The 27,978-nt window shown below is 40.0% G+C and overlaps 2 protein-coding genes across 3 annotated transcripts; one reads left to right on the top strand and one right to left on the bottom strand.

Moving 5' to 3' along the window:
• Positions 1-1,588: 1,588 nt before the first annotated feature.
• On the bottom strand, positions 1,589-5,373 carry GPX8 (glutathione peroxidase 8 (putative); the record flags this gene model as incomplete). 2 transcript variants are annotated; one of them, XM_082013124.1, is made up of 3 exons in its annotated part: positions 1,589-1,752; positions 4,294-4,555; positions 5,167-5,373. In XM_082013124.1, the coding sequence occupies 3 exons, from the start codon at positions 5,371-5,373 to the stop codon at positions 1,589-1,591; spliced, it is 633 nt and encodes a 210-aa protein (XP_081869250.1). The 2 variants fall into 2 exon arrangements, with proteins under 2 accessions (XP_081869250.1, XP_081869251.1); XM_082013125.1 differs by having other exon boundaries at positions 4,294-4,429; positions 5,320-5,373.
• Positions 5,374-5,986: 613 nt separating this feature from the next.
• On the top strand, positions 5,987-27,332 carry CDC20B (cell division cycle 20B; the record flags this gene model as incomplete). The annotated part of the gene is made up of 11 exons (XM_082013761.1): positions 5,987-6,004; positions 6,116-6,332; positions 7,918-8,057; positions 12,165-12,318; positions 15,602-15,712; positions 17,328-17,524; positions 18,397-18,491; positions 21,326-21,554; positions 22,659-22,784; positions 23,511-23,628; positions 27,169-27,332. The coding sequence occupies 11 exons, from the start codon at positions 5,987-5,989 to the stop codon at positions 27,330-27,332; spliced, it is 1,569 nt and encodes a 522-aa protein (XP_081869887.1).
• Positions 27,333-27,978: the final 646 nt, after the last annotated feature.

Below are 27,978 nucleotides of genomic sequence, written 5' to 3'. Positions count from 1 at the left end.
GCTGACGGTTAAACAGTATCTGTTGGAGATAATGAGGATTTGTCACACCTAAGGAGTGAGGGAAGCATGAGATAGGAATGAAGGAAGTGTTGGGATGAAGGATGCAATAGATTATGCTCAAATGGAGTGGAAGAAACTTTAACACTCATGGACTGAACTCTGTTAACCTTCTTAAGAGGGCAGTTTTATCTTAAATTGGTGGGATTATCTAAGAATCCAATAAATAGGTTTTAAACTGTTACAGCATTCATAGCTTAGTATTTTTTTATATGCTATATCCTACATAAACTGTAAGTTGATATTTATACAAACTTGTATTCGTATTACTTTGTTAGTTTTTGGCTATAGATAAATGTGTGCTTGTGTAACAGTGTTCTAACTTTGATTTTATTCATTTGCCTTTACAAATCTGTGTAGATTTGGCAGTTAAAGATGCTTTATTTTTACCCTGGATAACTGGTAATTTGGATTTAAGAAAGAGTGATTAGTTTATCAGTGATCTGCCCTAAATATTACATTGGAAGAGCTGGTATGTCTTATGAAGAATAAGTAATACAAACATATGTAGTTTTTAGAGTTAAATGTTAATTAACAGTAAACTTTGAAAAACTTAAAATCTCTGTAGATTCGGGACTGAATGCTACCTGTATTCAAATTTCTACAGAAGATGGTTGTAGTGAATTGCGATCAAATGGTGAAATAAGAAACTCAATGACTGTTTTTTCAGGCAAAACCTTTTTGTAGAAAGATGTCTATGAGAGTGCCAGGCTGTTGATTTTTGTTGCCTCTTGAATCCTGCTGTAAGCAGCCATGTATATTCACACAGGCCCTGCCTTCATCCAGGTCAGAAGACTGGCAATCCAGCGAGAGATGAGCTCACAGCTGTGAGCTCTCATACAGTGCAAATGTATGGAGAAGGCTAAAGAGGTTAACAGTGTTGCTGTAAAGGTAAAATGAAAAATTAATCAAAATACAAAGCAGGCAATGAAACGTTTCTGCAATTTTTTCTTTTAATAATTTTACTTTCTATGGACAGTTTTTTACAACTAAGTTGACGGCTTCACAATTCAGTAATCTTCCTCGAGAAGATATTGCAAAGCCTGTATCTTCAGTTGCAGTTGACCCTAAAAACCCTGGTATTATGCCTCTGGGCTCATGTCTTTCACTCAGGGCAACTATGTGTAATGGAATATAAAAATCTATTTGTTACTGATAGAAGGGAAATAAAACTCTTCTGTGCAAATACTGAGTAATTTATCAGCAAATCCTCTTCTTTTTAGCTATCTCCCTGATGGTGACAATTGTAATTAGCTATTGTCATCAATTTAAAGAAACATTCAGAAACTTTATGTAAATTGAAACTCCATGCCTGCAAGGTACTGAGTGCCTTGCCACTCTCAGTAACCTCAGTGGTTCTCAAGGCTGTTGCAGGAGCCAATCCAACATTAGTAGACATTGTGTAGCTGAAAACACTAACACCAAAATGAAGTAAAATCACTGATGGTTTAGCTTCTAGCAGCATTTCCCAGGAATGTAGTAATGTTGTGTACCCATACTGTTGAATGGATTCACAGCATGAATGGCTTTTTCAGAGGTCCTCTTTTTTTTTCATGATAATCTGCCTGATTAATGATGTCACTTCAGGCTTGATACTTTCTATGGGCTCTTCAGGTCTCCAGAACTTCACAACTTTACCCTCAGGGCTGACAAGGTACTTCCAGAAATTCCACCGAGGCTCTTTCTTTGAAGATTCTGTAAGAATGGCATAAGATCGTTTTAGTGGCTTATGCTTGTAATTGTTTCATTACCCTGCAATGATTCTTCAACTATTTATGTTGAAGTAATCCCACTTTGTTCTTTACTAGTGGTCTGGGCATGGATTTACTGGTTAGTGTTAATGATTTGAAAAGTTGGCAGTGAATGATGCTCTTGCCTTCTTGTGAAACTGTTTAAGCGTTCCTATTTTTACTGTGTTCTGCTTTCTGGGGAACAGGATATGAGGACTGCATACTCATTTGGGGAATCCCCAGTTTTATGTCAGTTTAGGGGAAGTGAAATGGGAGCAGGAAGTCATACTGGTGATGGCTTAATTCATCTCCTTTCATTCCATGAGGCAAAACCTTACTGATATCTTTGCTATCATGGATACCTGACAAGATAATTTCTGGGATCAAGGGGCTATCAGGAAACTACATGGATCTTAGAAGAGGCAGAAGGAGTTTTGGGAAATATCTTTTTGAGAAAAGAACTAGAAGAAAACTCCAGGAGATTTTGACTGAGGAACAGGTGTCCAGTGGGGAACAGTGCTGAACCCTACACTGACTCTTGGAAGCAATGGGTTGAATTTTGCCATTGGACTACATTTGTAATGTCATGACTGTAAGGGAACACCATGGCAAGCAAATGGGTATGGTAAAGCGCATGTCATGGAGGCTCTGGCCCAGCTAGTAATTATGTCTTTGCTGAGTTGTATCTAGGATCAGTCTTGAAGTAACATATCCCATCTCTGAATATTCTTCCAGTGTGCATTAATGCATATAGAGTAGCTCATACAAAGTACAAACACATAGGAAGCTGGACATTATTTGAAGAAAGGTGGGGCCACAAACCTTGCATTGGCCCAACAAAATGCCTTACTGCTATGAAAGCAACAAGAAGCAATTTTGTAAAGGCCTTGGCAGCATGTTTATGCTGCCAGGGGATTCTTTTTGTACTATACTATCTGACAGTGCTGGACAAATTGTAGCTAGCAGTCACAGTCACAAGGGGGTGCAGCATGAAGGTGTTCAACCTTCTGATTGTCAAGACAGCTATATACAGAAAACAGATGCTTCTTTAATTCAAGATGCACAGTAATTTCATGTGAAGCAAAGGAATGCAGGAAAAGAAAAAGGTTTCAAAATATTTAAGTACCAGAGGATCTTTCTCCTTCTTGTGGGTGAACAGCATATCAAATAAGGACCAGCTGAGTGAATAAGGCAATTCTGTTTCTGTAGGAGTATTAAATTCTGATACTGATTGCACTGGTAGAATCTGGATTCATCCCACCCAGCTGTTACCTATGTGCTCTAGGCTCCTCTATAGTGAACTGAGAGACATCTCCAGAGTGCATTCAGTATTCCACTGGACATCAGGCAACTCAGAGCAACGAGTCTTTACCTGAGGTCTTTGGTGACATGCCTAAGGGAAGGTAGGAAGAAACACAGTTACAGTGAAAATGGTGAGTGCTTAAATGACTCCTAAATGATAATAATTTTCAAGTACCTAAGAGGTATCACAGAGGATATGGCAGGAAGTCACAGGCTTAAGTGGTATAAGGAGGATTTCATTACATGTTGAAATAGCTTTCTGACAAGAGTAGCTGTGAAGAACTGGAACAGACTGAGAGGCTTTGGAATCTCTCAGACTGTAATAGTCTGGAGAAGCACGTGTAGTCCTGATTTGGGTAAATGTGATCCTATCTGGGGACAGGGAGATGGAATACAAGTTTGGGCCTTCTACCTCATTTTCTAGTTAAAATGATGTGATAGAGAAAGGATGTGTTCTAATTATTCTTTCCTATATCAGTGTCTAGTATGGGTCAAAGACCTGGCCAAAGCTCAGGAAAATTCAGAGAGGCTTTTCAAGTTGTATTTGGGTCTGTGGGCTCTTTGGTCAACTGAAGAGAATTTCATTTTGCTTGTGAGAGTGTAAGGCTCTAAGTCAGTCAATGCTTACGGTAAGAAGAGTATTTGTGTGACTGGGTATTGCAGGCTGGGCCCCGAAGTTCACAAGACAAATTAATGCAAATCCATGATTATATATAACTACAGTATATATAATCCGCCTTTACAATACAGTTTACATAAAGGTGGACATATGACTCTGCTAAAACAGGAATCTTGTCATCTGCATGTGTTTATGTAAAATCTTCCAGTAATTTTAAGACCCCCTCCTGTTACATTTTTGTCCATGAGAAAAGTTTATTTTTCAACAAAAGTCACACAATTTGAAATGGGATTTTGTAGGTGGGAGCCTTTGCACTCAAGTTTATACATCCATAGAATGGATGTTTTGGTCTGGTCTGGTCACAGTGGGCTGTTTTTATAATCAGTGGGAAGAACCGGATGCCTTCAGGCTACAACTCTTCTGACAATTTTGTTGATATACATGTTGAAATGAGATGAATTGTATGCTGAGTGCCTGTTTCTCTCCATAGACCATGAAGACTATGATGTTTCCTCACAAACAGATTGGAATTTAGAGAAAATACCGTGGTTGCAGGCAGCTTGTTACGTAAAAGAAAACAATTACCTATTAGAAATTTAAAGGCAGGCTCTGCTTCTGATCCTAGGATCTTGATTTTGTGGAAAACAGGGAAGGTTACTCCATAGTTTCCTTTGGCAAAAGATTCTATTTCCTGGCTTGAACTAGGCTCTGATTCTCCAAACTGGTTGCAGGGAAAAGCCAGCACAGTGAAGTGGGAGGGACCAAACTCTCTGTGTAGTTCTTGCAGTGCGATGTAATTTTTGTCTGTGTGTTGGCAGTAGCTGGCCACGTTTACAACCAAAGTTGCCTTCAGAGAGATAAAGTTATAATAGTAAGAAAAAAACCCTAAAGATGGTGTAGCGATAACAATTAAGTCTTAAAATGGCATCTCCTACTACCACAATCATTTCTGCCTGAAGGCTAAATTTAATCTATCTGATCATAGTTTCATTAAACAGAGAAGGATGATACCAGCTTAAGATACTTTCAGACAACCTGTTCTAAAAATCCAATAAATGGATAAACTTAAACTTACAGCTTTGTTTAAATACAAGCATGTAAAAAAGCAGGTATTTAGGACAGGCACTAAAATCATGTTTACTAGATCAACTTCCTGAATTGAACACAACATGCTGCCATCCTTAACTAAGATTAAAATGCACAAATTGTATTGTTAGGCGATACCAATTTCCAACACAGAATATAAAAAAGACATTTTTCTTGATTTATTAGATCTAATACTTAATTCCTGGAGCAGGCCTAGCTAAAATAAATTTCTCCACCTTACTGTTTGAAGAACAGGAATTTAGCACAAATCTCTGCTGAAAATTCCCATGACCAAACTTTTTGTTAACCTGCAAATGGAGACTTTTTTTCAGTAAAGATTCAAGACAAAGTTATAATGAAATTGTAACTTACTTTCCCTCTGTACTTCTCCAAGGAAACAATCCTTCCTCGTGAATCCTTGACTTCAAAAGAATAAAAATCTTTGATTTTAGGTGTAAAAAATCTGAGTTGCAGCAGGCAGAGAATGGCGGTACACAAAACCATCGACAGAAAGACAACAAAGACCCTGGCTTTGGGCACTGAGTATTTCAGGGTGTAAGTAGCTGTGAGAGGCTCCATTTTCGAAATCTTTGGAGAGGAGCCTGGGCAGGCCTGGAATGCGAAGGAGGAGCTGAAATACGAAACTTGCGGCTTGGACTGGAAAGAACAAGCTGCTCATATTGTCCCTGTTGCGGAAGTGGCTGTTTAATTTCACAGTGCATCTGCTGGTCTTCAGAACTCTTGAGCGAAGTACAGAAATCTCTCTGGCTGGGAAGAAAAGAAATGAATAAAAAATGTGTTCTCATCACCTGAGGACGCTGATTGCTCTGTTTAACTGACCTATGTGGGATACTCCAGTGTTTGCCCACTGTGGAGAGGGCCCTCTTGTGTGGGCCTGTAGTGCAGCTCTCGCACATCCCCTGGGCCCCTCCGGTATCCCTGGCAGAGTTGTTCAGCAGCAGGCACCGATGCTATCCAGCAGATCTGGAGAAGCAGTTTGGGGCCAGCTTTAGGTAGACGTGTTATATGGCAGAAGACACCCAGTTTATAGCCTCTGTCCTGCCTCTCAGCTGCTGTGGGATCACAGGCAGCTTTGTTTGTAAAACTCTTTTACAGCACGTGGGACAGAGAAAAACTTTCTCCAGCCAGATGACTGACTGCTAGAGCCATCCTCAGCACAACAGCCATTTCCATGGCCTGCTGCTCTGAGGTGGGCTGAGCCCATGCGGCATGGCAGAAGAAAACTTGAAACAGCGTGAAGGGGCAGAAAGATACGAAGACATGACTAATTGTGGTGTTTTGTCTCCTTCCTCCTGTGCAGGTCCCAGCCTCAGAAAAGACCGCCTACTCCAGGTTTAAGAGCTCCATTAAGAGGAAGCTGGCGGCCAGGGCTCGGGTGGCGAGCAGCCCTATCGTCACAAGATGGCAGCAGCTGCACGCGAGAAGGGGCGCAGAGGCGCCGTGCCGGGCCTGCTGTGTGACCGATCTTTGTGCCACCGGCGTGCCTCAGCCCACCAGGACACCTGGGAAGGCTCCAGGTCTGACCGGCTGCAAAGGAACATTTTGCTATAGAGGATGGCATCATCATGCTGGGACTTCTGAAATAACCAGGAGCGGGGAATTAGTGTAAAGTGTAGGTTAGTGTTCCCCTGGGTCCCAGTTGTCAGGGGCTCTTGGTATGGCAGTGTGCAGCAGCAGCAGTCTGTGCAGGCCTTCACAGGCAGGGAAAGCTCGGGGCCAGCACCCTTGCAGGAGTACACTGCTGTCATGAGTGGAAAGCTGGGCACAAGGTTCCTGTTACCAGTGTGCAGATAGCAGGTCATACAGGCAGCTGCCATCAAAGGCGAGGTGAAAGGAAAGAGAGAAAAGAAAGTCTCATCCCCAGCCAATTTGGGGTCCTGTTGCAGACCAGTCTTTTCTCCTCTATGAGGGGGCTGTAATGGGCTGGTTTGAAGTTGCACTGGGCTGTAACAGTGCACAGGGTTTGTTGCTGCATTTTCATATCTAGAATAGTTAACAGTAACTGACAGGAGAGCAGGAGAATTTGTACAGGCCTCTCCCCTTCATCTTGGGTTCTTTTCCTTAACGCACAGCTACCGCAAGCCAGGCCATAACTTCAGAACTTGGACCAGTCTGCATGCCTGAATGTGGTATAGTGTACGCTCACTGAAGGCAAAGCTTGCCCTCTGTCATTGCTTCTCCTTCAATGTGTAAGGCACAGGTATTAACAAAGGGATGGTGACCAAGGGACACTCACACTCAACTCACCTAAGGGAGAGACTTATTTGAGGGCCATTCAGAGCACAGATCAAACTTTCAGACTCCAACATGATCTGGAGAAGAATTGACTCTAGAGGAGGCTGTTTCTCTCCATCAGCAACAGAGGCAGCTGAGGAAAGGTGAAATGAGCCACTGAACTCACTCTTACTTCCAGCAGTGCTAGGGGAAAATGGGGAAGGGTTTACAAGCTGCACGTAGAAGAAAAGCTTCCTGGAAAATCTAAGGAACTAGACAAGGCTCATTTCCTGATTAGTAATTGAAATCTTTAGAGGGCAAATAAAAGATACTGCTTATTGTTCAGGGATGTGTTGTTACAATGCTATGGCTGTTAGAAAATGCAATTCTGTCTTCTGCTGAGCAGAATACCAGAGCTGTTCAATAATACATGCTCAGCTCTAGGAAACACAGGTTCAAAAACAAGGTGAAATCTTCCCTACTTAAATTTCTACAACAGAAAGTCCTGCATGCTGTCTCTACTAGCAGTGGTGAAAAAAACGTATGGTTCTGGGAAGTCAGATATTGTTTCCTATGGGGTAGGATCCTGTGTAACCAGTCAATAAATCTAAGGCTGGATATCAGCTGTAATAGTAATGATCAAGCTGACCTTTTTTTAGACAACTCTTTTAGATAAGATGAATAGCTCTGTAGAAATGTCTCTTTCTCTTCACTGACAAAAAAAGGAAAGCAGGATGACTAGTTCAAATGTTGGTGTTTGCATTGTTCCACTTAGTGTGTCACATCTGCTTTTGGAGTACTGCTACTATGAAATCAGTGCTATTCTGAAATATATATAACTATATATAACTTCTACTTGACAAACATCCCTGTGTATGGTTTTTATAGGTATTATTTCCATAAACATTGTTTTTCCAGTGACACCTTTGGTGCCTAAGAAACTCTCCATGAAGACTCTACTGAGCAATCATGCTGCAGCAGGCTTGGAAGGGAGGAATAACAGGAGAGATGAAACGGAAAAGAAACAGGTGAGTAATGCAACATTCAAATGCACAGGTGGGGAATTTGCTTTCCTGAGGTGTTCTTTTTACCTTATCTTTGGCTTGGAATCTGTTAAGTGAATACTACCTCATTGACATGGAGAACAGTAACAAGAGGAAGTCCATTTAGGAAATGTCTTCTAGAGAAATGTCAGGAGAAATTGCTTTGTCATTTATTTGATTCAGCTTCTCTCTCCTACCTCCAGGCTGTCATCCATGCAAACTAAAATAGAAACTAAGCTAATGAAGCCCTGAAAATAATGTTTGTTACCTCTGAGGGAAAACATATATTGTAAAAACAAACAAACCAACCCCAAACCAAACCAAAAAAACACATGAAAAGCATGAATGACTCAGTTTCCACTTGCTTTAATAACCACTATGTGTGAAAAAGATAATTTCTTCATCTGTGCAGGATGTAGCTGTTCATTTTGTCATGTAGACAGGTGACACGTGAGGTGCTATGAAAAATTTGCCAAAAAGTAGCTTTCTGAGAATAAATTTTTTTTGTCATGGCAATAGGTCAGATTCTTGGCCAAGGATGAAAGAACACATGGCATCTGCCTAACATGCAAAACAGACTTGAGTTCACTTCCCATTTAGGTGTTGTTTTTTAATGATGTATATTTTATTCCTTCATTTTTCCTAGTGGACACTGAGACACACCATTTTTTTTTTTCTTTTTAGGCATTATCCATTGCTTTTTAGTCATCTTAAATAAACCTATGCTCCAGTGACCCACCTGTTTCTGTTTACTAGCTTCTTGAAAATTGAATTCTCTGTGAAGCATGGTGATACTTGTCTGTATTAGTAAAAGTTATTACCATAACATTACACTCAAAAACACCTCTCTATTTTAGTGCTAAGTGTGACTGTTCATATATTAAGTTGTAAACTCTTAGTCAGTGACCACGCTTTTTCTTGTGCTCTCTTTTCCTTGATTGCACCAGTTGCAAGGTCAGTACTGAAGATGTTGATAGCTGTTTTCACATGATTACTCTTTTGATCATAGCTGTTGAGTAAGGATGCATACTCAGTGTTCCTGCTTCTAGTGGTTTATAATCCTTAATTAATGTTACAGAAATTTCTGTGAGGATATCAGGCTCAACCTGCAGTAAAGGAGGTAGTGTCAGGACAGGTGGGCTAACAGGCTTGTTGATTGATATCTTGTAATAATTGTATTCTTGAAGGTCATTGAATGTTGCAAAAAGACCATGCTTCTACATCATTTGGGGAAACCACTTCCTCAGGGCAATCAATTTCCTTTCTAAATAAACAAAATAGTCTGGAAAATACTCCTTTCAACACCAGTGCTTTATTCCTTCCTGCCCCCTTACATGGTCTGGAGAGTTTGTGAATTTTAGAATTGTTAAAATACACAACTCAGTGGGGTTAGTAAGCTTAGCTGAATCTACCACACAAGAGAAATTTAATAAAACTTTTGTGAGATTGTAAGAACTTTCTGTGAAGTAATGTATGTAATACATTCTTCCTTCCTTAAAATGTAATGTCTTTTAAAAGATGAGTACATGTCATTGTCTTCAGTTTTAGTCATAGGGTCATAGAATGGTTTGAGTTGGAAGTGACCTTTAAAGGTCATATAGTCCAAACCCCCTGCAATGAGCAGGGACATCTGCAACTAGATCAGGTTGCTCAGAGCCCTGTCCAACCTGACCTGGAATGTTTCCAGGGATGGGGCATCTACCACCTCTCTGGGCAGCCTGTGCCAGTGTTTCACCACCCTCATTGTGAAAAGTTTCTTCCTTATGTCTAGTCCAAATCTACCTGCTTTTAGTTTAAACCCATAACCCCTTGTCTGATTGCAATAGGCCCTGCTAACAAGTCTGTGCCCATCTTTCTTATTGTCCCCCTTTAAGTACTGGAAGGCTGCAAGAAGGTCTCCCTGGAGCCTTCTCTTCTCCAGGCTGAACAACAGAAACTCTCTCAGCCTTTCCTCATAGGATAGGTGTTCCAGCCCTCTGACCATTTTTGTGGCCCTCCTCTGGACCTGCTCCAACAAGTCCATGTCTTTCCTGTGCTGAGGGCTCCACAGCTGGATGCAGGACTCCAGGCGGGGTCTCAGCAGAGCAGAGGAGCAGAATCACCTCCCTCAACCTGCTGGCCATGCTGCTTTGGATGCAGCCCTGGATACAGTTGGCCTTCTGGGCTACAAGTGTACGTTGCTGGCTCATGTCCAGCTTTTCATCCTTCGGTACCCCCAAGTCCTTCTTGGCAGGGCTGCTCTCAACCCCTTCATCCCCCAGCCTGTCTTGATACTGGGGGTTGCTCTGATGCAAGTGCAGGACCCTGCCCTTGGCCTTGTTGAACCTCATGAGGTTCATATGGGTCCATTCCTCAAGCTTGTCCAGGTCCCTCTGGATGGCATCCCATCCCTCGGGTGTGTCAACCATGCCAGTCAGCTTGGTGTCATCTGCAAACTGGCTGAGGGTGCGCTTGATCCCACTGTCTATGTTGTAGATGAAGATATTAAAGAGTACTGGTCCTAATATGAACTGTATGTCAGTCTTCCATGTGCCAGTCTTTCATTTCTACAGTGAAGTGACTTACATAGAATTTCACTGTAATTTACATGAAGAAGTTGAATTAGAACTAAGATATTCAGTGTTCTACATCAAGGACCACAGCCATTTCCTAAAAGTGTGATGTAGGGGTCTTTGAGATAACATTGTGAGACGACCAAAACCCAAGTTTTTCCTAGAATCATTTGGAAGTAGGTCTTGGCTAAAACTATATGAAAGTCTATTAATCTTCTTAGATATAGTAATTAATGAGTATTTAATTTGTGGTGCCTGGTAGCATAAAGGGATGGGATGCATTGAAAATAAAGTCTTCTCACATTCCAGTGAATATGTGTGGTCTCTTTGTGGGCCAAAAGATTACTTCCTTGTGTACACAATCGCTTTTCCACAGAAATGTCTGCACTTATTTTGGAGAGACACAGATCCAAACAATCTGATTAGCTTTCTGCCAAGTTGTCTCTATAAATCATACAGAAACTGCCTCTCAAAGCTGAAAGTCTGCTGTAGAGCAGCAGTGGAGGAACACTTTTTTTCCAGCTATGTTGTTGTAAGACATTTCTTATCATGATTGCAATAGGGTTTTGAAGAAGGGTAACACTGTGTGTGCTTGGAAGGATAAGATTTCACACACATTGAGGAAGAACATACTGATCCCGAGTGGCTGGTGAAAACATGAGCTGCATTTCCACCTGACTGTAAATAAAGAATTACAGACCAAACAAACGACTGGCATCAGAGAATTCAAATTAGTGAATATTGTGAAGAAATGCATATTACTAGGGATTGGTGAAGAGTTTCATACCCTGTGTGAGCTGCTCCGAGCCTTTGCCTGAATCTTGGCTGAAGGGCCAAGATAATTTTTTGTAGAAAAAAGTTCCAGTAACAATTCAGATCTCCCTTTTCTTATCTTTGTCTGCTGCATCATCTGTTTCTTTGACACCCAAGGAAATGATAATGCAATTAAAATAATAATATTCCTCTGAGACACCTTGTATATATTTTCAGTTTCGTATTGTAATACTGGTTTAAGGAATGGGATCATGGAGTCAGGCTCTGGGACCCTGGTTTGAGAGAGGACTCTGACATCCAGTAAGTCTTACACTGGAATCAGTGGCTCTCTAGTGTATGCACCACAAAACTGATCTTCCCTCATAGAGCAAGCCTGAGGCATCAGACTTACTATCTGCATGCAGAAAACATGGCATTGTATGCTGGTAAAATTAGCACAAATGCCAATTCATAAGAGCACAAGAGGGCACTAAGGTTTGGTAGGTGACCTGTGGTAGTATCTACAGATGTACAGTATCTGGGACCTCTTCCACTAGTAGGATGGCCCTGTTCAAACAGCTTTGTTAAAGTTTCTGTGATCATTAGCAGTGAATTTGTGTTTTATGGAAGGAAAGATGGAGGCTCAAGTTAGAGCACATGATCTGGACACTAGCATTCTGTATTTGTTACTGATCTCCCACCCAAGAGACAACCTGTTTTTGAGGCTTTTATGTAATGAGAGTTGAGCCTTTTGATGGGACTTGTGTTATCCATGATGCTTAAATAGGTTTTTCGACAGATTTCTTCATTCATTCATGTTCTCACTCGACTGTATTGGCAGAAATGTCCTTCTTGGCCTCCAGTGTTCCAGGAGGTTGGATATAGCATTGCAGAAAGTGGTGACATGAAGGTGTGTGAAAATATCAATTGCGTCTGGAAAGGTATGTTCCAATATAGAAAATATTCTCATGCACACTGAACACTAAGATACAGCAGGCTGCATCTGTACTGGAAAAGCAAGTGCATTGACCTGTTCCAGCAAGTGTTACAGAATAATGAAGTGGCTGCGGTCTACACTGCAACTTCTAGAGTTCCCACCTCCTGTGAAGAGATAGTATTTCACGTTTTCCAGTGTGGTTAAGCCCTAGCGTTTTATCTGTCTCTGCTTTGGGCCCCATCTGATGCACTGGTGGCCGTAAAGCATTAATTTCCTTTCGGCTCTTCAGTTTCAGAACCCTACAAATAACGTGAGGTTGTGCTGCAGAATAGGCACAGGTTATGTATCATATCAACAGCATCCTGGCCTGTATCAGAAATAGTGGTTCCAGCAGGAGTAGGGAGGTGATCATGCCCCTGTACTTGGCACTGGGGAGGCTGCATCTCAAATATTGTGTTCAGTTTTGGGCTCCTCAAGTATTATGAGGAGCGGCTGAGGGAACTGGGGCTGTTTAGCGTGGAGAAGAGGAGGCTGAGGGGAGACCTTATCACTCTCTACAGCTATCTGAAAGGAGGTTGTAGTGAAGTGGGTGTTGGTCTCTTCTCCAAAGTAACTAGTGATAGGACAAGAGGAAATGGCCTCAAGTTGTGCTAGGGGAGGTTTAGACTAGATATTAGGAAAAATATCTTTACTGAGAGAGTGGTGAAACATTAGAACAGGCTACCCAGGGTAGTGGTGGAGTCACCATCACTGGAAGTGTTCAAAAAACGTGTAGATGTGGCACTTAGTTTAGTGGGCATGGTGGTGTTGCGTTAACATTGGACTTGATGATCTTAAAGGTCTTTTCCAACCGTAATGATTCTGTGATTCTATGATTCTATGGTATGGACTGTTGGGTAGATGGGAGCGCAACACATGCAGAGATGGTGGGATCTTGTTGCTCCTACCTGTAGGGAAGGGTAGCTGGAGCAAACTGTCCCTAGCACTGCCTCGGGTTTCATCTGCAGGGGAGTTGGTTAATTTGCTCCAAACATATGCTAGGAATGAATGAGCATAAGGCAGAATGAATGGTGAGGCAATTGGAAAACAGGTGGGATGTGAAGAGCTAACCTGTGAAATAATACAGATATTCCCAGAGTTATTTGAGTATGAGGCAGTTCATTAAATACCAGACCAATATTTTGTTGTGTTCCGCCTTGGACAGATGATTTGTTTTGGTGATCTGGCTGTTTCTCTGTGTGATGAGTTCTTGCCAGTCAGGGCTTGATTCATGCTCATGTAAAAACAATGAGAAACAGCTTCTTCATGAATCTGGAGTTCAGCTTCTATAGAAGTTGGGGGCTCTGTGATAGACTTATATATTCCTTTATTGCTCTTCTCCATGCAAGTAAGACTTATTTCACAGCAGTCAATAGCAACAGTATAGGGATTAGTCACAGTGTTTTTTTTCTTGAGGACAAATGAATACAGGTATCGGGATTACCAGGTTTTATTCCACCCACCTACTTGTTGATCAAATGGTCTGGTGTGACAGTACTGACTACTAAACCACTTCCTGAGTCTCATTTTGAGAAGTGACACAAGCATGAGAGAGCTGAAATCCTATCAAAAGTCCGTGATATCTGCTAGTACCCAGGCAAAATAACACAAAATGGTGTAATGAAGCTTAATTTCCACTAATTAAAAAGCCTGTTATGCATAGTCATGTGTCGATGAAGTACATGAATAGAGCTGAAAGCGTGATCAGTATGAATTTGGGGTAGATGAATTACTCATGAAAGAAGAGAAATCTGAAATTAGTTACAGAGATGATTTCATCATTTATATCTCACTGCTCAATACCAGCTACCAATGTTAAAAAAGAAAAACATTTTCAGAGCGTTTCAGAAGTGTGGCCATTCATCCAACTGTTACAATTAAGTGCCTTAGTTTTCCTGAATTATCATACTTGTCTGGGTTCAGAAAGGTTTGGTAAAGTTTTCAAAAAAGAACCAAAAATCTAGATATTAGAAATACAGATTTTTTTTCTGTACAGAGAAATCTCATTTCAGTGATACTAGACCTTTTTAGGGTTAAAATGCAGTGTTATATACCCCATTGGGCAGGTCTGAGAAAGTTGTTCCTGCAAGCCTGCTTGATTGTTTAACTCCACAAAATTTTAGATACAGAATAAAATCACTGTGGCCTGCTTCTTTCTTATTTTCAGTCTTTATTTTTAGAGAGAGGGAGTACCACAGATGAGAGGGGAAAGATGTGTTGTCTGGCAGAAATGAATTTTAGATTAGGGGAGAAGATTGAGGACAGAGTGGGGAAGGACTGTGTGAAATAAGTTCTCCACAATTTGTCCTCGGACTTCCATATAGGTTGTTTATGTGTATATTTAAGTTACAGAGTACAAGAACTTTTTAAGTGTTGAATTTTTTTGAACAGAGAAGGTTTGTTGTAGAGATAAGTAATGTCTTCTGCCCCTGAAACTTTTGATGTTCATTCCAAATACTCCTCTCCGGAGATAATTCAGAAAAAAAAGTAAAAATAGAGTAAAAAAGAGTGCAGAAATGTGAATCTCCAGCTTTCTGCTCTGCACGTTACAGCAACATAATTTGTTACACATAAACATCTTAACATTTAACATTAATAGGGCTAAGGATATGGCTTTTTTCCTATGATGTTTAGGAGTCCTTGCAGCATAATGTAGACAATGACCACAAAGGATGATTATTCTTCTTTCTCATAGCTGTATTTGCTTTTGTTTCTCACTTATGTGCTGTCACAAGCTTAGTGTGCTGTGGTTAAAGTGCTTTAAAAACCTTTTCCTGTGGTGCTTTAAAAACCTTTTCCTGTGGTTAGTTATTGATAGGGGACACCTTTTGGTTGGAAATTAACACCAGAAAGCAAAAAAGTTAATTGCTGTATGAGGGGGTTTTTGAAGTGGGAGAGCACATAAGAAACATTCTGCTACTAACAACTTTTGACAGAAAACTAAGGTGAAAGACAAAAAAATACATGTTCTATATTGAGCTGTGGTAAAATTTAATCAAAATACATTGGACCCTATTCTCTGTTCTAGCTAACTAAATCCATGGAGGTCTGAAAGAGGTGGTAAAAGGTGGCTTTCACCTAGTTTAGTGTGTCTAGTGTTTTGAGTGTACCCAGGATAAATTAGACCCTTCTGGTCTCCTCTGGACCATGGAGAGACAAATATAGTGAGAATGTGAAAGGCTTAGGCCTGAGAAAAACTGGTGGTGTTTTGCATTACTGATTTGTGCATGCTGAATCTTCAAATACAGGATGCCGAGAGGAGACCCAGAATGAGTTTAGAGCTGTTACCGTCATGAAGCCTTCCTTACCATTGGAGCCAGAAGTCAGGTTTCATATTACTGGCTTGCGGAATGATTACTGTAAGTTCATTTATCCTGTGTGGTGGTTTGTGCAGAGATTGGGAATTCTTATGTATGTTTCAAGAAAGATGGTGAAGGTGAGTCCCCTTCATGTAAAATGGAAACTCTGCAGGACATGTGCATGATGTCATTTTTCTTACAAGGATCCATCTTTGAAAACTGCCTGCCCGTGACTGATGAAACCCTAGAATCAGTACTACCTAACTCTGATGCAGTTTTCTTCATCTATAGATCTCAATACAACTTTCAAATCACACCAGTATACTTACCTCCACTTAATTATGCTGAACGTTTCAGCTGTCAGCCTTGGATATCTATCAGCCAGTCAACACAGCAGCAACTTTATTGAGGAGACTTTGAAATCTCTTATTTTGGGAGACATCAGTGACATTGTTTATGGTTTGGATGATAGATAGCTTCTGAACTAAATTCTCACTTATGTCTTTGGTGGTGCACAGGCAAAAATTAAACTTGTGCAAGTTACACATGGATCTCTGGTCTACAGTAGCAAATACATGTTTTAACTTTTCATAAGTTCTGCTGAACTCTGTGTTTGCAAGTGTTTGGAGGTTTTTTCAACATATCCTTACAGGTGTTCATGCATATCTAAGAACAGGACAAAGGTTTGTGTGTATGATTTACGCTGATTGTGCACAAGGTGTGACCCAAGACTAACAGAACTAACAACAGTTTTTGGAAGTGATTTCTTAATACTTATTTCTGGCAGCAACAACTAGGACTGTAGTCAAAGAGCTGACTGATGGATTCAGCTGTTATCCAGAGTGATTTTAGTTACCAAAATAATGATGTCAGACCTTGGCCTATGGTAACAATCTTCTGTGCTCAAGGGTCATGCAAAATGACTTGTAAGCTACCCTAAATGGACAGCTGAGGATTTCCCTTGATATGGGAGAATGTCCTGGGTTGGTATTAAACGTTGTGTACCAACTACTTCTGGCCTATGTGGCATAGCAGGCTGTTCTGAGGGTAATCACTGTAGTAACTTGCTTTGCTAAGATCTGCAAGTGCAATCAGGGCAGTGGAAACAGTATTTCCATCATACACTTGCTGAGCAAGCTCTGAAGGTAAGGAGCGGAATTTCCCTAATTCCTTTCCTCATTTTTCATTCCTGTCATATGCAGGGTAAATGTTATCATTAACCGAAGGATGTAGGACAGACTGTGGCATATAGACTCTCTCCTATGTCTTTCTCAATAACAAGAATTACTTTGGAATAAGGGTGTTTTTGAAACTGTAGCTGTTGGTGGAGGAGCCTCATTTCTGGTGGCAGAGATCAAAATGAGTGATGTGGTGATCCAAAATGCAGGATGATAGATTAAAAAACTCTGGTGAGGAAGCCATAAGTCAGATCCTGCTGTGCAAACATACCATTGCTTTTGTGGAGATTGGCCTTATGAAGACTTTGGCTTGTTAGAGATACTCTCCTTCGTGTAAGAGGAATACTTGCTAGTAATGGTTTCATAGAAGCATTCTCTTGAAGTTTTTCCATACATATTAAAAAAAAAAAGCCTCTCTCCCCCAAACCATATTCTCACTCACCTCATCCTATTACCTACAACTTTTTTTGCAGTAATTTTTTGTAGCTTTCTTCTAGATCTAAACATCCTGGACTGGAGCCCTGAAAATCTCATTGCTATTGCTGTAGGACCTGCTGCACACATCTGGAATGGAGGAACTCTTCAAGCCTTTGAAAGCATTGATTTGAATTCCAGTTCCAAATACATTTCATCTTTGGCTTGGATAGAAGAAGGAACTTGCCTTGCAATTGGTACCAGCGATGGAGAAGTGCAAGTACTAGATAATTTACTTTTTTAGTCTTTCTCCATTTCTAGCTAAAGTGGCAACAGGACAATTTGACACTGATATTTTTTTTAATGGAAACAAATGAAAAGGATTGGCTAAACTCCAGAAAAGCTCTGATGGAGGCAATATGTAGCACTTGCCTGTATCATGCTGCATCTTACTGAATGGCTTGGTGACATACAATGTTATCTATATGTGATGGAGCATCTGAAGCCGCTAAAAAGCTGATGACTGAATTAATGATTCCATTGTCCAGAAACAACCAGATTTTTTTTCCACCAGTAAGAGAAAGTCTTTCATTAAATTATTTTACTCAGCACAGGCTATTTTTTCTTGCTATCTCTCTTGCTAAGATCACTCTAGTGATCAATACCTTGAGAACTCAAGCCAAAACTCTCATGGATTCACACATGAGAATTTGACTACAGTCTGATTATACATATACCTCTGAGCCTGCTGTTATAGGACAGTCCTATTATCGAAAGATTTTTGTGGGACTTCAGCTGAGATGCTAGATAATATGGGGACCTATCTGCTGCAGTCCTAAGTCAGCAATCTGAAGGTAACTGAAGGCTAGTGCTTTCAAGTATGGACTCCAAATACTGACATGTAAACAAACAGCTTTAAACTCAAGAGATGTGCATTCCCTTCAATCCTTTCTGACTTCACCATCATTGATATAAGTGACAAAATTTGGAAATACTCCTTCTTGTCCTACTTGTGAAATAAATGGTCTTGAGGTTGTCCATATATCAAATCAGAACTGGGCAGTGGCTTATTTGAAACAAATTAAGAGAAAAAAAATTTTTTTTTTCTTTTTGTTGTTAAATTTGTATTTCTTCTTTGTTTTGGATTGGCAGCTGTGGGACATTGAAACCAAAAAGAGGTTGAGAAATATGTTTGGTCACCTGTCTGTAGTTGGAGCTTTGAGCTGGAATCATTATATTCTGAGCAGGTGAGTGGTATAGTATATTCTCAGAAAGAGCCTTACTGCATTTACTTCGACAAATGTCCCATTCATTTTAGCTGTTTTCATTGGCTTTGCTCAGAGGTGATTTATCCTCTCCCTCTACTAATGTCTGTCTCAGAAATCACATGTAGATTTACAGTATGGCAGGAAAGCAGCCAAATGGGATTTAGCCTGCCTCTTTAGTTTGTTTCTTATTCTCCTTACAGAAAGCTGTCACCACTTGCAGAATTTCAGTAGGATGTGGAGGCTGTGGCTCTGTTTTTGTGCAAAGCCTGAGCTTGAAGTGGGGATGTCTCCAGTGGGTCTGGACTCCAAACATCATAGACCAGTGCCAGAGAGAGGGCATGTACTTTGGACTGCCCCTCCATTGATACCAAGATGGCATCTGTCTTTTCAGATGCACAGATGAAACACAGCTGTTAGATTTGCACAGCCCTCTAGCTGTGTATCTACAAGGGAAAGTCAGCTCATTGTTTTCCACAACCCAAGGAGTGTTGAAGTGGTTGATCTTCGCTTTGGCAGGATGAATTTTACACTAGCTAGTGAATATTTTAAATTTATGAATCATTTCAATATAGAGACTCAGATGAGAAATATCAACTGTACTCTTTTGTGTTTTTTTCCCTTCCTGTTTTCTGTTTCACATCTTTGACTCAGACTTGAAGGGTCTGAGGGGAGACTTGTTTATGATGGATGCTTCTATGATTTTAAAACCATGTGATAGTCTTCTTACTTAAATGCAGAAATAACAACAAGGGTGGACTGACTTGACTGTTAAAATGAAACTAGTATCTCTGGATAGAAACACTAGAGGTAGTGTTATTTTGATTTCTCAAGATGCTCTGGCTTTTGATTGTATTAAGTCTGCTGAGTGGAGTGAGGTACAAGGATGCCAGCTGAACAGCCAGTTAATAAAATGCTGTTGCTGGTGTAGGTATGGTGGGTGGGTTAAATGGCAAGGGTGTAACCAGACCATCCTGTGAATGTCAAGTAGCATAACCTTATTACAGTAAGCATTAGTTTCAATTTGCATTTCAGCTTGGTCAAAAGAGTGAAAACAACAGAAACTTAAATTACAGATCTGTCTGAGCAGAAATTGATGGTAAAATTCAGCATGGACCTGTGAACTACAGTTATGGCTGACAGATTAAGTTGAGATAACATTTATTTCTCTTGCGAGGTTTGAAATGAATATCGTTCATTCTAACGATAGGGGAGAATTAAAATATCTGTATAAGTAGAAAAAAAGACGTGGAGTTAGTACTCATTGTTACTAAAATAAGAGCAGCATTCTTACAGTACACTTTGCTGTGGACAATTGGTATGTGGTGATTAGGGGATTACATATTAATTTATGTGGTTAAAAATAGTCCAACAACACATCATCATGAGCAAATTTCAATACCTTAAATTATCCCATCACAAAAATTTTGCTTGTTTCTCTTTGTCTTTAGCAAAACAGGTGCCATCTTCTCTGTCAAAAGGAAATAATCCTGGTTTCTTTTTATGCCACATGGAAAAATGTCCTTTCAACCAGGATTCCCAGTTCCTTCCCACTCATACCACTAGAATTACTGAAAACCTTAATATTGCCAACACTGGCAATTCAGTTCTGTTTTTCTTGGTTAGATTTTCTGCTTATTATTTAGTAGGAAAAATCTATATAAATCTTCAGGGGGCAAATGATGATGCCTTTGCATATAATTCACATATTCCCATGCATCTTCATGGATATTTTCCGTAAAGATGTGCTTAATATTCACTGGAACGCTGCTTGGTTGGAACATTTCATGCTTTTGTGAACTTCGAGCTTGGCAGGTCCATAATACAAGCACAATAGGATGACGTTTCTTGCAATCAGACAGTTTTGTGTGTGCATTTTTAGAGCTTCCAAATCACTCAACCTACATATGAAAAATCTTTAAGAGCCAATACAGGAAAGTCTGCAGTCATTATTGCCCTAAATTAGTCTATTGCAGTATTGTCAGATATCTGTTTCTCAGATATCCAGAAAGAAGGTATTGAACTAGCTGATTCTTTCAGTGTCATCAGAGTAGTTGGAACTGTGAATTTCCAGCAGGAAACTCTTCTGTTTTGTTGTAGATTTAATGTAGGTAATATCCTTTGAAACGCAGGAAAAGAAAATGCGCTGCAAGTTATTTTCAATATTTTCAGTTCAGCTCTCTATGCTTCCAGGCTTTCTTCCCTCCTTTGGTAGACTGATGATACTGGTTTTAGAACCACATGTCCATTTCCTAACAGGCAATTAGTGCAAAAGTGTCCAGCTATGCAGATTTTCTTTAAGCCTGGAAGTGGGAGAGAAAGGGTGCAAGGGGAGGGACAGAACCAAAGAACACTCTTACTTGCTACCAAGCCCTTCCCCAGAGTAATGCAGGTTTACACTGCCTGTTTGTTGGGCATGGAGTCATATCTGGCGTTGGCAAAAATCATCTTGCAAAACTATTTTTCATGAAGAACAGGAAAGAGTTTACATTAAATGGCTTGACAGTTGAACAGGGTGCAGATTAGTGGCATACAATGCAATATATCTTCAGGGAAATTAAAAACATGAGAGAGAACAGGTATTCTGCCTGCTTGAAATGAGCAGCTGCTTGTCTCATTTCTGTTGTCAGCCACCTCTCCAGTCAGGGTGTGCTTTTGATAGTTGGTTTGTGTTTCCTTTTAATGAAATACTGTTGTTCTGCAGACTTATTTCACTCTGATGTGGTTTGCTTCTGAAACCACTGAAGAAACATCAGTGTGATGATGTAGCTTGTTGTCTTTAACATTAAACCCATGCTGTCTTTTTTCATCTACAGTGGTTCACGACTAGGATCTATTCATCATCATGATGTTCGGGTTCCTCAGCACCATGTTGGGACTTTCTGCCAAAACAAACAGAGCATTTGCAGCCTGAAATGGTCACTAACCAACCAGTTGCTGGCAAGTGGGTCTAGTGATGGTATATTGAATATCTGGCCTAATGACCCTGGTGTGAAACTGCAGTCATACCCACTGAAAACCATACCTCATCCCTCAGCAGTTAAGGTATATGGAGAAGGAATATCTTTATAGCTTTTCTGTATTTGCTCTCATGAAATCGCATTGTTGATGTGGACAGTTAGGGAATTTTTAAAATTATCTCACTGATTTCTACTAGTTTCTTCTCTCTTGACTGTGATGCAGTTAATTTTAAGACCAGTTCTCCTCATTCCAAGTCACAGATAAGTTTGTAAGGGCTTTGATCAGGAAATTTTCCTGGAGTAGTAGTAGCCTTTGTAAATATACTGCCAAATAGAAATAAAATTTACAGCCTTCTCCTCTGTTTTGTACAGAAAACTTTGGTGGTGCAATACGTACAAGTTAACAAACAAGATCTTTCGATTTTTTGGAGTTTGGGAAACTTCTCTCTGCTGAAATTATTTTAAATAGTCTTCCTACCTATATTTTCATGTCATTGCTGGTAGCAAAGAATCCGAAGTAAGGAACTGGAAATGAGACAACTTAGATTATTCATCTCTATGAAGTCCCAGTCTGTGCAGGAGAGAGGATAGGTATCAGAAATAAGAAGCAGGAGAGTCCAATATTTATAAGCTGTTTATCCTCTCAGAAAGATCTGAGACTGGTCTGAAGCACTGGTGTTAAAGAGTTGGAGGAGGTTGCTGAAATAGGTGGAATTCAGTTCTTAGTAGCTTGTCTTCAGGTAGAGTCTAGGCCTTAAGCATATCCTGGAAATATCTCAGAAGAAACCAGGTCTCTTGTAAGACCTGTGAGTCATGTTGCCTAGGCTTCTGTGATGGCTTGGCTTAGGCAGTAAGATGGTATCCTGCTGGGTTCTTCTGGTACTGAGGTGTGAATCTGTGGCCTATGAAGGGTAAGCAGAGAAACTGGAGTTTTATGAGCATATGTGGGACAGTGTAGGCTACTGTGAAACAATGGCAAAGGAAGCAGCATTTGGAGTTTTGAGATTCTACATTGCTCTGTGTGTATATGGAGGAAGAGCATGGTGTAGGGTGAAAAAATGCAAAGAGACATTCTGGATGCTTGTTGCAGCTGATTTTTCCAATTAAGCTTTTAAGCAAAATCTACTGTTTTTTCAGCTAACCTCCTAGTCTATTCTGGCATCTGCTTTCTTTTTTTTTTTTTTTTAAGGCTGTGAACTGGTGTCCTTGGCAGTCCAAAGTCCTTGCTACAGGGGGTGGAATGAAAGATGGAATTTTGCGTGTCTGGGACATAAATTGTGAGAAAATAATCCAAAGTGCAGCCACAGATTCTCAGGTGAAATGATGAAATGTCTGCATACTTAAGCTATGCTCTTCTTGTATTGCTGTGCTCATTTGGCAAACTCCCACTGACTTCGAGGGTGGTTCTGCGGTCAGACAGCAGGATTTTCTCTGGATGTGCAATTGTGCTACATTCGGCACTGCAGTGTGTGACTGGACTCAGAAGCAGTTTGTTTCTCATTCACCACTTCTATCTCCCCACAGAAGTGATTGAAGAGGAGGTGGTCTTGCAGCCAGACGCTTATCATCATTTTTTCCTTATTGGCAATACTAGTTTTGGCCAAAACTCTTGATGTGGAGAGAATGTTGAGGGGGAGGGAAAGTTGCCAGAGTGCTGGGGTGAAAAGAGGTGTAAGAGTCAGACAGGCAAACATCCGTCTCTGGAGTTTGAATATTAGGAGACCGAGGAGCAGATTCTCAGCTGCAGTAAAGCAGCACAGCTGTTGATTTTTCTGGAGCTATTACAGGTTAGCTGAGGATGTGTTTCAAGGGCTTTGGTCGGTTTTATAGTGATAGGCTATTACCGTGTTTAGATAGGACAATAAGGCAACTGTACTTTGAAGAGTTGTAAGGAATGAAATGATCCTTCTAAACAAGTAAATACTCTGCTGGGACTATTTCTCAGTAGCTTGTTTAAACATTGCAGATAACATTTAAAATCTACTGAATGGTGCATGTTGACCCTTTCTGAAAACTAAAGCATAATTTTAAATTGCAATAGATTTGTTCCTTGCTCTGGTTACCCAAAACCACTGAACTAATGACTGGACAAGGCCTTCCTGGAAATCAGATGAAAATATGGAAGTATCCCATGCTTATCAGATCATCAGAACTCTATGGCAAGTATTTCAGTTAATAGTTTGAACTACTTCAGTTAACTGTCTGCCTAATCAGTGTGTTTTTGCAAGTGCATACCTTATGCATTTACATAAGTTGAAAGAACAGTCCCCTACACATCCTCCCTCTGCCTATACACATGCATTCACGCACACAATCCTAATGCATGGGGTTGCAAAGGTTGACTTATTAAGATAATAGTATAAGTTGCTTCTGTAAAATTCCTTGGTATTAATGATGGGATTCTCTCCTATAATTTCTAAGGCCATTCCAGGTCCTGGATATGGATTTCCACTTCTCCCTAAGGCTAGGGAGTGGAGTGTAGACTAGGAGTGGACGGAGTGTGCTAATGTCGGGTTGCTTCCAATACATTCTAGGTTGATGACCTTCTAGATAACTCAAACTCGATGTGGCTCTTAATTTTGCAGCTCATCATGGAAGGATAATGAACCAGTATCCTACAACCAACATTCCTAATGATGTTTGTGATAAATCTCCATGTGTTACTTAGAGCTGTCTGGAATTTAATGAATGATTTTGGCTGTGAAACAATGCAATGCAGCGTGTTTCCCTTGTACCATGCTGACAGCTAGAGGAAGTGAAGTTTCCTTGCAGTGCTGTGTTGGTCCATGGAGCTGTAGGGCTACACTACATATAAAAGTTGCTCCTTTGTATTAAGCCTTCTTGTTTCTGATGCTTTCTGTCACTCCTATCCATGAAGTTTTATTTGTTTCAGTGTTAACTGAAGTGATCCAATAGAAGCATCTAAAGTTAAAAGAAAAAACAAATTATTTGCACACTGGCTGCATTTTTACAAGTATGGTTGTTTTTTCACACTCACTGACAAAATACGGCCAAAGAAGCTTTGGATTTTTAACCTAACAACTGATATTTACAAATACTTTTGTACTCTATTGCTACATTTGAAGGCATTTATTAAATTCGTGATTTATTAAATCCCAGCTGTCTTTGGAACCAGGGGCTTGGGTGGAACCAGGGACTTAGCTTCAACACTAGCCTATAAGAGGAAAGCACAGGAGAGTCAAACAAAGATGGATGGAAGAGAGAGGGCAGCAGAGACGTATGTGGATCTGGTTACACATTATCCTTGTGTAATGCTGCTTGTCAGTGCTGCTTTTCATTCCTTATCCCTACTCGTTTATGTATAGCTGTTAAGGTCATGTCCTGTGATGTTCTGAGAAATGATCTGGAAAGTGACATTATCATTAGTCTTAACTACTGTAGCTTGAGGTTTCTCAAATCTTTGTAGTCTTGACTATACTATTTGAAATGAAATCTAGATTTACTCTCACCTTTGAGAATAGCATATGGTATAAAACACTTACCATATAAGTAAAATGCATTGGTAATTTGCTGAAGCTGAGAGGTTACTTATCATCCCATTTCCTATTCAATTCACTTGTCTGCAAGAGAAAGTAATTTTCATGAATAAAAAGACCAGATAATTGTTACACAGATATATTCCCGCTTATGATGACTCTTACTACCTTACTATAAGCAATTTAATGTTGGAAGAAGTTGTCAATGTATCAAAATGTGTTCAGAAAAAATGCTGTGATGGATGATTGTGAGATGATTCTAAATCAGCATCAGACACACTTAACCACATGAGTTTTACACCCAAAGAAATGAACGGATAAGTTGTAACTGAATCTCATTATTTAATCCTCCTGCAAAATGCCGAAGACCTCAGCTAACCATGAAGCACCATCAGCTACTGTTGAGTAGTTTAGTAATTGAGCTTGCCTGTTACTGGGCATATTCAGAACCTGAATAGTAATAGTAACCTTTTTATAGCACTGAGTCCATTTTTGAGATGCTTCTGATAGAACTATTAGAATAATTTACTAGAAAAAATAGATTAATTTTGAATGTAAATGCCTTCCCTTTAGAAAAGTTGTTGTAGATCAAAGAAAACGTACAAGCAAACAAAATATGTAATTGCTTTTAAAAGTATCTGAATGTGATCTTGAAACAATGAAATAAAACCCTAGCCCTCTCCACTCAGAATACAGATATTGATAATTTTAACTTTTCTGATTTCTCCCTATCCCCCTTCAAGTCTTTTTGACTGAAACTATTAATCAGATTTCAGTCAGTGTTGTGCCTCCAAAGACTACAGCTCTTCGTTCAACATTGATACAGACACTGAATGGAGACAGTGTAAAGAATTTGCTAAACTGTAAACTCATGGTCTTAAATATTGACAAAGATCATGTACACTTCAATAACTTGAAAAGGAGCAAAGCCTGAAAATGAATCTCTGCTGAAATGATTTAGTGGTGGTGTCAGAATTCTAGTCACCAAGTTTAAGTGGGACACATGTTACTCAGCACCAGGACAGCAGATAATGCTTTTAGTCACAGTGGCTCCCGAAAGCCATTGTAGCAGCTTCGCAAAGTTAGGGCAGACTGTCCATCTACAGCAGTCCTAGGGATCTTCATCAGGTACCATTGTGATAAGTACCACAGTTTCAGAGGGCTTTACAGTTCCTCCCATGTTTACCCTCGTGAACTTATTTTGAGGTAGAGAAGGGCTATCTCCACTGTGTTCACTGAGAACTTAGGTACAGATGATGGGAGGACATAGGTAACCTACATTCATTCGAATTGGTCACTCAAGCCTTCCTTCATACCTTCACACATCCTTTTAAGATGTAGTTCGTCTGGTTTGTTTTAGATGAGATAGATACACTATGTCTCAGAATTTTCAGTAACTCATCCAACCAGAGAAGCTAATGGCCAATAACTTAGAGAAAGAAGGCTTTTTATGACCCTGTGTGCCTAGAAACCTTATGGATTTGTGTAGCACTGACATTGTGCTAGGTGATACAGGAGAGCAGAGGCAAATACAAATCTCAACAGTTTCAGTTTAATAACAGACTCTCTCTGCCTTCAGTTCAAATTCAGTTGCTTCTACTGAGGGAGATATAACCAGATTAATGAGTTTTGTATGTTGTTTGTGCTGCTAGACTGGGGTAGCTTCTGAGCTTCAGTGTCTGGCTCCCAAAGTTTACTACAACCACAAACTCAGTATACAATTCCAATAAATTTTTCAGTGGGATCACTGTTAAAAGATCTCCTTAACAGTAATAGCTGAACAGCTGGAGACACTGTCTCTTGATTGTTGGATCAGCTGCAAACTGTCTGCAAGGCGTGCACAGACAGATGGGAGAGCTCAGCAGTGAGACACATTACCAAACATGGATGGGACTGATGTTGTAAATGCACCAGAGAAACAAGAGTTCAGGTTCAACGTTCTCCTTTGACAGAGGTGTCTTCTCAATGTGGTGCAGTCCTGGCAGTTAAAGCCTGGTCATTAATAAGAAAATACTACCTGCAGCTCTTCTTAATGAGAAAATATTCTATAGATAATGCTAGCTCCCCACATCCTATGCAGCATTTTGAGCTGCTGGAGTAAAAGTCGAACAAGCTGTGCTGTGGGTGGGGATGGTGAAAGTGCATTACTGGTACAGAATTGTGATGTATCTTTTAATTTTTTGTACATATTTTATTTTACAGGTCACAAAGGGAGAGTCCTGCATATAGCCCTGAGTCCACATCAGAGCAGGCTTTTTTCTGTTGCAGCCGATGGGATAGCTTGTCTGTGGAAATGCCATGAGTCTGGGGAGAACAAGCACAGCAGCAAGGCTTTTTCTAATGGTTATCTGAGCTCATTCTTGTGACTTCTTTTCCTTGAAAGCAAGTGATCAAATGTGCTTAGCCCATTCAATAATTCAAAATATGTGTGTTCCTTCCAGTGGAAACATGGCAAAAGATAGTACAATTTTTTCAAGAGAAAGCAATTTTCCCCATTAGTCCATCATGTGAAGTATTAGTAGCTTGTCTTACTTTCCCTAGAGGAAAAATATTCTAACTCTGAAGAATAACACCATATTTATTTTCATTAAAGTAGCAAGCATGAATGGAATCCACCTTGTGTCAAGTGCCAGCATAAAGTCTTAGGCCCTGCATTTAATGATTCTTGTAAGTAATTTTACGTCATCTTAGTGTCCCCACTGGGAATCACATGCCAATTTGTGTAAATTGCCTTGAATCATTCAAAGGCTAGGATCAGCAGAGACCTGTCTAGGGGACTGTATTGTTCTATGTATCACATACATAGTGGTGCAGAATCTGTCTAAATATTTCTAGAGACCTAGGTTAAATACACAACTGTAACTAAATAGAAATGGTTTCTTGTGAATTCTTTATTGTTTTTGTAGTGGTAATCATAACTAGCTTAATTAGAAAACTGTCTTTATTGGATTTTGTTTTCTTTCCTTAAACCCACCTACTGTGTTTGACAAGAATTGAAAAGATAAATAATTG

This window comes from Phaethon aethereus (genome assembly GCF_964289735.1).
Source record: "Phaethon aethereus genome assembly, chromosome: Z".
NCBI classification, from domain to species: domain Eukaryota; kingdom Metazoa; phylum Chordata; class Aves; order Phaethontiformes; family Phaethontidae; genus Phaethon; species Phaethon aethereus.
This window is presented reverse-complemented; position numbering and strand designations above follow the sequence as displayed.